The sequence below is a fragment of the Carcharhinus amblyrhynchos genome, unplaced genomic scaffold (assembly GCF_965287045.1).
Source record: "Carcharhinus amblyrhynchos unplaced genomic scaffold, sCarAmb.v2.hapA scaffold_38, whole genome shotgun sequence".
Classification (NCBI taxonomy): Eukaryota; Metazoa; Chordata; class Chondrichthyes; order Carcharhiniformes; family Carcharhinidae; genus Carcharhinus; species Carcharhinus amblyrhynchos.
In genome coordinates this window covers 4,208,442-4,221,080 of record NW_027649779.1, presented here as the reverse complement: position 1 = coordinate 4,221,080, position 12,639 = coordinate 4,208,442, and the positions used below count along the sequence as shown (strand labels likewise).

At 39.7% G+C, this 12,639-nt stretch overlaps 1 protein-coding gene across 1 annotated transcript; it reads left to right on the top strand.

Moving 5' to 3' along the window:
* Positions 1–2,559: 2,559 nt before the first annotated feature.
* Positions 2,560–5,716, top strand: LOC145362409 (putative G-protein coupled receptor 139). The gene is made up of 2 exons (XM_080218451.1): positions 2,560–2,629; positions 4,842–5,716. Exons 1-2 carry the CDS (start codon positions 2,560–2,562, stop codon positions 5,714–5,716), a joined length of 945 nt encoding a protein of 314 aa, XP_080074577.1.
* Positions 5,717–12,639: the final 6,923 nt, after the last annotated feature.

Sequence of the window (12,639 nt, the reverse complement as noted above, 5' to 3'; positions counted from 1 at the left end):
CTAGCCCTGGATGGTCAATAATGCATTTGTGAACGCCTGAGTGAAAATAGAGATAAGCAGATTGCAATTGAATAACTGAACCTGATCGGGTGGATATTCTCTTTCTCCTCTGGTTCTTTTGTGTTTAATGACATCTTCACAGAATCATTACCGCACAGAAGATAGCTATTCAGCCCATTGCGTTTGCAGATCCTCTTCAAACATGCATAATTTCTTGCTTTATTCTGTTCCTTTGTTAAATGTTATTCAAATAATCAATGAATGTGTCGAATAAATCTGCCTCCATCACACTTCAAGGCGTTCCAGGCCAGAGCCAACTGTTACGATGTTATTTCAATTACGGCAACATGCTTAAAAGAGGAACAGGAATAGTAGCTTTACATTTCAGGATATCGTTGTTATTGAAGGAAGAGAAGTGGAAAGAAAAGTGGTGGGGAAGTTGCGTTGCTGATTAGGGAACACACATTAGCAGTGTTTAGTATGGGCACATTGGCCATATCTTGTAGTGAAGCATTATGGGTGGAGCTCAGGAAATGGAAGGGTGAAAGGACAAGGATGTGAGTGTACTATAGTCATTGCAACAGCCCACAGGAGAAAGAGGAGCAGTTGTGTAGTCAGATATATAACAATGTTTGGTTGGGGTGGGGGGGAGGTAGTTGTGTGCTGGTGAGTGAGTTCAACTTCCCCCACATTGACTAGGACTCCCTTACAGCCAGTGGCACTGATGGAGAGAAATTTGTCAAAACAGTCCAGAAGACAGCATGTTGATAGTCCAACCAGGGAGCGGCCATAAATAGACTTGGTATTGGGGAATGAGCAGGGCCAGAGGGTGGGCTTTTCAGTGGGAGTGAATTTTGGAGGCAGTGGACATAATTGGGTAAGACTTCGGACAGTCATGGATCAGGACAAGAGTGGCCGGCTGATGAAGTTGCTTGATTGGGCGAGGGCCAATTCCATCCAAATTATACAGTTACTGGGGAATGTTGAATGACAGCGCCTACTTCAGGTCAAATTGATGTCTGCATTTGGGAGGCTTTTAAAGGATGGTTGATTGAAGTTCAGAAGAGGAAGGCCTGCCCACAAAAAGGAAGGATAGAATTCGCAAGATTCGGGCAACATGTATGACCAGGGAAATTGTAAGGTTTGTCAGCAGAAATAAAGTACCATACAGTAGATCTAGGCATTTGAAAACTGACCCTTGAGGAGTATAGTGAACGTAGGAAGGAAATTAAACGCAGGATCGGGACGGCAAAAAATGGGCCAAGAAATGTATTTAGCAAACAGGAACAAAGGGAATCCCAAGGCTTTTTATACATGAAGAGCTGGAGTACAGCAAGAAAAAAAAAGTAGGTTGGTGGGGTGATAATAATATCCAATGGTTTTATTGCTAGACTATTAATTCAGGAAATCAGCCAATGTGTGGGGGACACATTTTGGGATCGCCCCATGACAAATGGCGGAATTTGAATTCATAAACAAAAACTCTGGAATTAAGAAATTTTCTGATGAACATGAAGACATTGTCGATTGTCGGGAAAGCACATCCGGTTCACGAAAACACTTCAGTGAAGAAAGACAGTCTTATTTACCTGGTCTTGCTTGCATGTGACACCGGATCCATAGCAATGTATTGGACACTCCACTGCCTTCTGTCAAGGACGATTAGGGGTAGACAATACATGCTGGCCAGCCAGTGACGCCCATGTCCCAGGAACTGAATGAAAAAAAAATCATCAGTAGAGGTGGCAAGTTGTGCCTGTTGTCACATGAATTGGGTGAGATCCTTCATAAGTACTTTGCGTGGGTATTCAACAATGAGAAGGACATGATAGATGTTGGGGTCAGAGAGAGGTGTGTGAATACTCTCGAGAATGTCAATGTATCGAAGGACGAAATGGTGATTATCCTAAATTGTATTAAGTTAAACAAGTCCCGTGGATCGGATGGGGTATTTTGCAGTTTTAAAGAAAAGTTTGAAATTAATTTATTATTCACAAGTCGGCTCGCATGAGCACTACATTGAAGTTTCTCTGAAAATCCCTTAGTCACCATATTCCAGTCACTAGAGTTTGAGTTCATTGATGAAAAACGTCAGATCATCAGTGCACCTAACCAACAAGCCTTTCAGACTGTGAAAGGAAACTGGATCACCCGGAGGAAACCCCCACAGATATGGAGAGTACATGCAACTCCACCATGGCATGCAACGTTGCGATGACGTTCAGAAAACCACATTTTATACATACCTCTGGACGGACACGAACACGAAAATAAATGACAATAATTATTGAAATAGATTATTTTCTTGCCTTTGTATCGAGCTCAATGTGTTCAATAAATGTAACTAACATTGATGATGATGCAATTGTATCAATTTGTTTAATGAGTGTAAACATCAGAAGTGATGGTGTAACCGAATAGAATTGTTCAATTAGTGCATTTAACTTCAAGGTGACATAATCCAAGTCTGTCTCTGGCGGATTGGCAGCACATATGAAAAGGGGTACATTGAATTTTGCTTCAGAATTCTCAAACGGACGTCTGGACTGCTCACACAAAATGCATACTCCACCAAGAGGTCCTGCATATGCTGTTTTCTACACTGCACTTGCAGTCATCGCTGTTCCAGGTAAAATGTTGACAATGTTTTGTTTTTGTTATCTCATTGAAAACTAAGCATAAAGTAGTCACTTAATGCAGAAAGATTGGAGTCCTACTTTCGTCTGTGAAAGAATTGGTAGAACCCGTCTAGAAAATTATCATAAGTTCCGAACATTCATCCTCGGAAGCATATATGGTGCTGGAAGACACGTATTGGGTAGAAGCCTGCGGCTACCAGAGCTTAAATGATTAAATTCTGACGAATTTAATTCTTTAAATGTGATTTCTAAATTATTGATGAGATCACCCAACGTAGTCATCAAGACCACTTCTGCAAAATTATTCAAAGGATTCGTTATGGTAGAGAGGAGCTGAGGATATTAGCAAGGTTAAAACAAAAACTTTCTGAAATTTTGACAGAATAGGATTTAAATTCCTATTGAAAGGAATTGTCATGGATTTATGTAAATTATAAATATAAACTTGAATCTAGGTGGATTTTGTGAGACGAAATTGTAATATACACAGTAATGAGGTTTTGAATGAAGGACTGGAAATAATAGTTACCAGAGAGGCGATTAAACAGCTTTCATTGGTTCAAGGTATTCGGCAGACTTTAGCGTGCATGAGGGGGAGAAACATTTTATTTCCATTCTGACTGCAGGATGTGATAACATCCTTGCTGATAGGCGGTGGATCAGGAAAGGTCAGTTGTATTTAAAACAAAATGATTATATGTCCTTGAATGCATGTAAACTACAAAGCACTCAGATAATTACTTAGTTAATCTCATTCCCTCCTCACCGCAATGCATTTCGGCTCAACTCTTCTTTGGTTACCCTCATTTCCGTTCTCGATTCCTTATGTAGGAGTCTTTAGCCCATTCGACTGATATTTTCACGTGCCATCATTTTTCCTCCCACAACTTGCAACCCACTCGCTGGCCTTCTACTTGCTGCTGATCCTTTCAATGAAAATTGTCGTCGCGGCACTGGCCGGGCTCAATTTTCCTGTTCCCCTCACCCACACTATTTTTTTTCCTTCTCAATTTCCTGCACTTGTTCACTCAAATTCAAATTGACCCTTGTGGTCGCAGCTGCTGACAAGGCTGGCAGCGTTGTCCTCCGATCTTCTGGCCTTTAAATGTTATCGGCTCAACGCCCATGATCCAGTGAAGCTCAGTACAAGCTTCCCTTCGTGCCTATTACAGACATTCCCTTTATCCCGCTCTAATTTTCAAAGGATGGTTACCTCCATAACAACTTGATCCAGTTTTCTATGATGCCTAACATCCGGAAGGTTTCCCGCTGCAACTTAATTGGCAAGACATTTTCTCTGACTAGCTTGGGGCGGCACGGTGACACAATGGTTAACAATGCTGCTCCACAGCTCCTGGGTTCGATTCTTGGATCGGGTCACTGTCTGTGTGGAGTTTGCATGTTCTCCTCGTGTCTGCGTGTGTTTCCTCCCACAGTCCAAAGGTTTGCGGGTTGGGTTGATTGGCCATTCTCAGAAATTGCCCCTTAGTGTCCAGGGTAGCGGAAGTTAGACGGATTAGTGGGTATGGTATGTAGGGATATGGGCGTAGGGCCTGGGTGGGCTTGTGTTCGGTGCAGACTCGATGGGCCGAAGGGCCTCTTTCTGCACTGTAGGGTTCTATGATCTATGAGCTTGTTCTCATGGTCACATATCCAGCCTGGGCATGCTGCAATGACCTAGTGAAGCCTACTACAAGCTGGAAGAACACCACTGCAACATCCATTTACTCTTACTACATACCTTAGGAATCGGCATTGACTTTAACAATTTTAAGCTGTCACTTTTCTACCCCATATGAATCCTCTTTTTTCAATGTCCCATACGTTTGTTGTCTCTGTATAACAACCCTTAATTTCCCCATTTTGCTGCCACAGGCTACCTGCCTTTTATTTTCAATGTTCCTTCAAAATGTAGCAAATTCTCCCATCTAAAGTTTAATATCCAGCTCATTCGCCCTCTCGTTCATTCTGAGGAAGAGTCAAATGGATTGAAACTATTTAACCCATTTTCTAATCCTTCAGAGGTTATCAGACCTATTGTGTTTTTCCAGAATTCTCTGCACTGTTTCAGATTCCATCAACCACATTTTATGCGTATTTCATTTTAATCGTCGTTATCCAGTGACATCTTCAAAAGTCTCTCCATCATATAAGGTTATTAACTATTTCTATGGAATTACGCTTTTTCTCACTTTCTTACAGTTAATTTGGTGGCGATTGTGGTCATCTCCCGAGGACAGTGTGGTCTCTCCAGATGCATCTCACGATATCTAGTCTTCATGGCAGTGACTGATCTTCTGGTCATCATCACTGCTGTGATAATGAACCGTATTCCTGCAATTTATTTCCCAGGCAGTTTATTGTCTATTACTCCTGTCTGCAGTCTCAGCATTGTTCTAATATATTCAGCAAGGGACAGTTCTATATGGTTAACAGTCGCTTTTACTTTTGATCGATTTGTAGCAATATGTTGCCAGAAACTTAAAACAAAATATTGCACCCAGAAAACAGCAGCTGTTGTTATTGGAACAGTGTGCACGTTGGCTGTTTTAATCAACATCCCTTGGTACTTTATGCATGAACCTATTTACGTGATTGGTAATATCCCCTGGTATTGCAAACAGAAGGATGCACGTTATTCTTCACCGTTATGGACAGCATTTGATTGGTTCGACCGCATGATAACTCCCTGTCTCCCATTCTTTCTGATTCTTCTGCTTAATTTCCTAACTGTCAGACACATTCTGGTTGCAAGCAGATCACGAAAAAGACTCCATATCCAAGGTACAGGAGAGAATAGGAATGACACAGAAATGGAGAGTAGGAGGAAATCAATCGTTTTACTATTTGCTATCTCGGGTAGTTTCATCCTATTGTGGATGACGTATGTTGTGGAGTTCTTTTGTCATCGATTTATAAAGAATTATAAAATAAATGGATTTAGTGACCCTAAGTTTATTTTCCAAGAAAGTGGAAACATGTTTCAGATGTTAAGCTGCTGCACAAACACGTTTATTTATGCAATAACGCAGAAGAAATTTAGAGAACAGTTGAAAAGTATGTTGACAATTCGCTGAGCTATAATCGGTAAATTGTTCAAATAATGAAAACAATATATATCAAATTTCTACATTATGTAGGCGACATTGAGTTGCTTTATACTTGGGCAATAAAGATTGCTCGCACGATTTCTTTGTTTCAGATGTGTTTTTTGGCAAGTTTAGATCTTCCTGTACCGGACACACAAACACAAATTCGAATTCACGAGCAGGAACATTCTTAAAATAGAGTTACAAATATCCCAATTTATTGACAGAAAACCCTACACTGGTAGACACATATACATCACAGTGTGTTGACAGGTAACCCAATCAGAGCCAGAGCCACAGAAATCCACTTCGTTGATGAACGATAGTCCTGCAGCAGATCGATTACTAGACCAATTTCATAACGATTGGCATTCCTATGTTACTGAGAATTATATCACAATCTATTGACAGATGACCTTCCGATACCCGAGGAAAGAAACATTCCAACTTACTTCCAAGTAACCTTGTTGAACCAGAAAGAAAAAGATTTAAATTTATGAACAGCTGAGCCTCCTGCCCACTGAACAACCATTGCAATGTGTAGATAGGTGATCTCCTTGCGCCATTCACCTAAATCTTCCACTTTAGGTTCAAGAAAACGTGTTTACCAATGAAACAATCAATGAAACAACTGATAGGTTTACTTGTTGTATCAGTGACAATCATAACCATATGTTGATTCGTGATCATCTGCACCAGTGACATAAACATGCAAATTTGCTCGACAGATCAAAATCATCATCTTCGCAGTCATACCCCAAACAGTTGTAACTGTTAGTGGAAATCAGAAAAAAAAGAACGACAAATCGGCACCATAGTCTCAAAAAACATTTCCCGATTCTCAATGATGGGTGAACCCAGCGCATCATCATCAAGTTGTATTTCTGAAGACTTTGACGCCTTCTTAAACCATTGGTGCTGAGCTGTTGATCCAACTCTGCAATCTTCTGATATCATAGCTTGGTCATTTCCACTTCAAGTATATGTTACTAACACTTCGTTATTTTGATTATTTAAACATTTCACCTGAAATGTATGCAAATTAACTAAATCAGTCACAAATAAATACATGTACAAACGCTCCATAATCTTGTTTCACAGAATAACATTTAATACTTACTGAAACGTGTTTTCTTCATTATATGGCAAATACATAATTTAATAATTATGCCATGGGTTTTGATGTCAATCATTAACTGTACCTAACAACTAGCAGAGAGCCAATTTCTCTGAAGGCTGTATTCGAAATGATATAGTTGCACTGAGGATGGAACCTGGAAATAAGTTTCGGGATTTTTACCCAGAGTCACTGAACAAAAATAACACACAGTTTCCAGTCAGCCTTGAAGGATGAATTGCCAGCAGCTTTGTCCCGATGTGTCATTTTACACTGACCGCCTGCAGCTGGTACTGTTCAGCTTCAGGCCTCTGATACAACCACGGTTAATGTTAATGCCATTAAACATACAATCGTAAAAGATAATCATAGAATCACTGTAGTCCAGATGCAGGCCCATACCTGCTCCAGCAACAATCCCATCAAGGCCCGATCTCTGTAACCCCATATAGTTACTCTGTCAGTCCCCCTGACGTGAAGGAGCAATTCAGGAAAAGCAAGTCAACTCAACCTACACATCTTTGGACTGTGAGAGAAAACCCACGCAGATACGGGGAAGATATGCAAACTTCAGACAGATAGCTCCCCGAGACCGAAATTGAACAAGGGTCCCTTGTGCTGTAAGGCAGCAGTGCTGACCTCTGTGCCACCATGTCGCCCGAAATTATGAGGAGATAGATTTTCTCCTATTGTATTGATCATTGTCTGAACGTTTCCTTCTTTGGCGCAAATGATCAGCTCAGTGCACAATATGGTTCCCGACTTTTGTATATGTACACGCATTGTTTCAGTATGTGACCATGCATTCCAACCAAACGAGCTATCTCTCTACTTTGAACATTCTAAAGCCAATTCACTATGTTGCAACCACCCAATTCCTGCAGCAACCTGTTTTATAAAGACAGTCATATGATTTCCGTTGTTATGAATGCACACAGAACTTCTGAAGAATTGTAGATATTCAATGTAAGTGTTTATGACATTTGCAAAATAAGTCAATGAATGGTAGCCAATCCAGTTAATTATGTAATTGCCTTGCATTATTAATTAACTTTGTTTTCCTCAGAAGGTAACTGCACTCCATGCGGCCTTTATTTTTACATATTGACATTTGTTTCCTGCATTGATGAAAACAAGTGAACTTAAAGACTTAGCCCCAGGATTTTAATGGTAATAATAGGTGATGCAGTGAGTTAAGCACATGAAGTGTATCCTCAAATATATGCCTAGATAACCAAAGATACGTGTTGATAATAATGAACATAACCAGTAAGTTATGATAAAAGAATGCCACTATACATATATGATATTTCAACTAAAAAAAACTATTCGTCCAAGCATGAAAACCTGATCCAGTGAAGCCATGAGAATTGTTGCGAGACAAGATGCAGTTATGCATCTTTTCGTTTCATATTCTAACAAAGTGGGAACGGTTAGAATAAAGTTTTGACCTGGAATTGAGATTCCAGTGAGTTTCATCGAAAATTCTTATTGCGTTACCAACGTCATGCTTGCGAAATGATTGTACAAATTCATTTGAAGCAATCCGGGGCCTACATACAATCCAAGGATCTTCTTGGATGCAAGCTAAGTCTTTTTCATCAATCTATGAGAAATAATATATTCTGTAGAGGCTCCAGGCAAATTCGAAAATTACAATGTGTTTATTGTTCCTTTTTCGTCAAGTATCTTGCTAAAATATATCAGTAAACTACAGTATGTGAATTAGTGTACAGTTCAAGATTATCGTAGTGGAAAGGCATAGTGTTGGAAAAAATGTGAAGGATCTGGACAGAAGGAGAAATAGAAATTTTCAGCAAAATATGTCAGTTAAAGGCAAGGTCTTGCTTATCTCACTGAACACTTTTGAACATGAGACAAACGAAATCCATAGAGAAAGACGTGATGCAGTAAGATTCAGAGAGGATCATTTTCTTGGTAGGAGAATCAAGAACCAAGAGGCTGTCTCAGAAAATGGTCCACATTCTGTAGCATTGAAATCAGTAAACATTTCTTCACTAAAACGGTGGCTAACGTGTGGAAATCGCGGTCAAAGAGGTTGTGGAGGCCAAGTGGCTGAGTTAAATCAACAATGCATAAAAATGCCTTAGGTTTTGATGGCATCAATGGTATAAAGAGAAAGAGGGAATATGGCATTGAGATAGATAAGCATCTACAATGACATTGAATGGTGGAATAGGAGTAATGTGACAAATAGCTAGTTACTTTGGTTCTATTAATGTGAATTCAATGGGCTCACTCTCTCAACAAACGTCACCACCCTCATCCCATGGATCGAATGATCATTCACTCTACTACACTCTATTTACTAAATGTGGAGATCAACACTGCACATTGTATACCAGGTGCAGTCTTGCAGAAACCCAGCACAATCACAGACTTACTTATGTATTCTTTTAATCCAATAATTTTGCAGTAAGTACAAACAGGCTGTTTGCTTTCCTAATTGCTTACTGAAGCTGCGAACTTGTAGATTTCCTTGGAACAGAAAATAAGTCTCTGGTTGTCATTTTCATTCCAAATTTGAAACCATTTAAAATATTCTGTTTTTCTATTCCAATATCAACATTCAATTCCACCACCCCCCTCCCTCCACCCCCCCCCCCCAATCCCTTCCCCCGCCACCCCCCCCCCCCCCCGCCACCATTTTGGAGACAATTTTCACCAAGAAATTTGAAGAGATTTTTCCACTGAATATATTGCTGTCGGACTTGAGACAAAGTTATGTATTGTGTATACGATTGCTTGATCATTCCTAAACCTACTGGATGTTTCTAGTTTCTTTGCTTGGTCTGCTGCGAACTGTTTTAAAACGACTTATTGCTGCAATTAATGAATAAAACTAATTATCGTGTTATTGAACTGCAAGCATGGTGGAAATCGAACAAGACACGCGACAAGATTAAAGTTTGAAGATTGTTACAGTCAGTTGGAAATCATTTTTTATTTTCCATATTTCGGATAGTTGGGCATTATTCGTATAATAACTATAGTTTAGTAATCCTATCTCACAAGATAAACGTTTACGGTGAACTAAAAACTATTTTGTGTTTTTGGTTTCTTTCAACAATTCTATTCCTGCAATATTCTTGTCTCAGGCATATGCCTGAGGGAAGTTGTTTGTGGACCGTAGAAAAAAATCACGAAATAAGCGTTCAGTTTCAGAGGCTATCCTGCATGTAAAGGTTCTAAACATCCCGAGCAGAATATTAGAATTATATTATTCATTAGTAACCATACGATATTCAGTAACAAAACACTTTTCAGTCGCTTCATCTACTCCACGGATGTGGGGCCTTGGGACTTACAGGAATATATCAGGATTGAGCTAGAGCAGGCAATGCACCCTGATAATAACTACGACAAATTTCAACATTAATACACAATAATTTGGGAGTTAAGAGCACAAGACCAGAAGAAATAGGAGCAGGAGCAGTCCATCATGCCCAACGAGCGTGCTTCACCATTCAGTAAGATCATGGCTAATCCTTTGGGGACGCAGGCCCATTGATCCACCCGCTCACCATAACCCTTAATTCCTTCACTGTTAAAACATCTGGCTAACTTTTCCTGAAACCATTCAATAAAGTAACCTCAACTGCTTCACTGGGCAGGGAATTCCACAAATTCACAACCCTTTGTATGAGAAAGTTCTATCCCAACTCATTTCTAAATCTGTTCCTCCTTGTTTTGAGGCTATGCCCTCTAATGCTAGCTTCACTCGCCAGTGGAAACAGCCTTGCATATTCTATCTTATTTATTCCAGTGGTAGTTATATATATATATGTATATATATATATATGCATATATATGTTCAATCATTTGGGGGATCTTATAGAAATGTATGTATGTGTGTGTGTATATATATATATATATATATACACATTTCTATAAGATCCCCCAAATGTAACGACTCACCCCCCACCCCGCCACCCCGCTATTGTTGTAAATTCCAACGATTACAGTCCCAGCCTATTCATTCTCTCCTCAGAAGGTATCACTCTTAGCTCCAGAATCAACATAATAAATTTCCTTTGCACTCGCTCCAGTATATCCTTTCTCAATTATGGAGACCAAAACTGTACGTAATGTTCCATTTGTGGCCTAACCAGCACCTTATACAAGTGAAACATAACCCCCTTTTTTTAGCAAAGGCAAAATTCAATTTGCCTGCACCCCATGTTTTGTAATCCATGCGCAAGGACGCCCAGGTTCTTATGCACAGCAGCAAGCTGCAATTTTTTACCATTTGAATAATAGCCCATTTTGCAGTTATTCCTACCTGACGAAGGCGGTAACCTCGAAAGCTAATGAGTTTACTATCAAATAAATCGGTTGGACTTAAACCTGGTGTTGTCAGACTTTTTACTGTGTTTACCCCAGTCCAACGCCAGCATATCCACATCTCGAATTTATTGCCAGACACTTACCCAGTCCCTTAAACTATCTATAATCCCTTTGTATACCTTCAGGCCCTCTGCACATTTTACCACTCATCTTGGTGTCATCTGCGAAATTTGGCATTCTACATTTGTTCCCCAACTCCAAATTGTTCTTTGTAAATTGCAAACAATTTGTAGTCCCAGAAGTGATCCGTTAGACAAAAACACTATTCACTGATCGTCGATCAGAAAAACAACCATTTACCCCCACTATTTTCTTCCTCTCAATTAATCAATCTCCAACCACGCTAATGCATTGTCCGTGCACCTTTATCTCAAGCATCAACCTTTTTTGCGGCTCTTTATCGAATGCATTCTGGAAATCCAAACACAACATGTCCACCGGTTTCCCACCGTAACCCACGCTTGCAATGTCCTCCAAAAATTCCAGCAACTTAATTAAACATTGACCTGCCTTTCATGAACCCATGCTGCGTCTTCCCAATGGGGCAATTTATACTCAGGTAACTCGTTGTTTCATCCTTGATGACAGATTCAATCATTTACCCCACGACAGAAGTTAAGTTAACCGGCCTGTTGTTACCCACCATTTGTGTACCTCATTTTCTAAACAGTGGTGAGACAGTTTTCCAGTCTGTAGGAACGCGCCAGTCTCCAGTGAATTTGGTAAATTACCAGAGCATTTGCTCATTGACCCGCCATTCTTTTAATACCCTATGATGCTTTTCATCAGCGTCAGGAGACTTATGTAACTGTGCTTAGCTTGCCCAACACTACTTCTTCAGCGATAATGATAGTTCCTAGTTCCTCACCTCACATTGCCTTTATCAATTTTTGGCATCTTTGTATGTGTTCCATTGTGAGGCCTGACACAAAATGCCTGATCAATGTTGCGGCCATTTCCTAATTTCTCATTATTAAATCCCCTTTCTCATCCTCTAAAAGACCAACGTTTCCCTAGCCAGTCTTTTTTATTTTATACATTTGGGAAACATTTGCTATCTATTGTTACATATTCATTCTCAATCTCATGATGTATCTTAATTTTACTTCTAATTTTTTTTCGTGGCATTCGTTCTACCTTTAAAGATTTTCCAATCCACTAGTTTTCCACAAATCTTTACCACTTTGTATGCATTTCCTTTCAATTTATTACCCTCCTTACTGTGATCTCTCCTTCCGCGAGTATCCATCACTGTAACATAATTTATTTTGGGATTAAAAAAAAAAATTTAGTATGGATGCTGGAATCTGAAACCAAATGTGAAAATGCTGGAAAACCTCAGCAGGTTTGGCTAGCACCTGTGAGGGGAGAAACAATCTGACGTATCTAGTCCAGATAACCCTTTGTCAAAATTAAAATTTTTGGC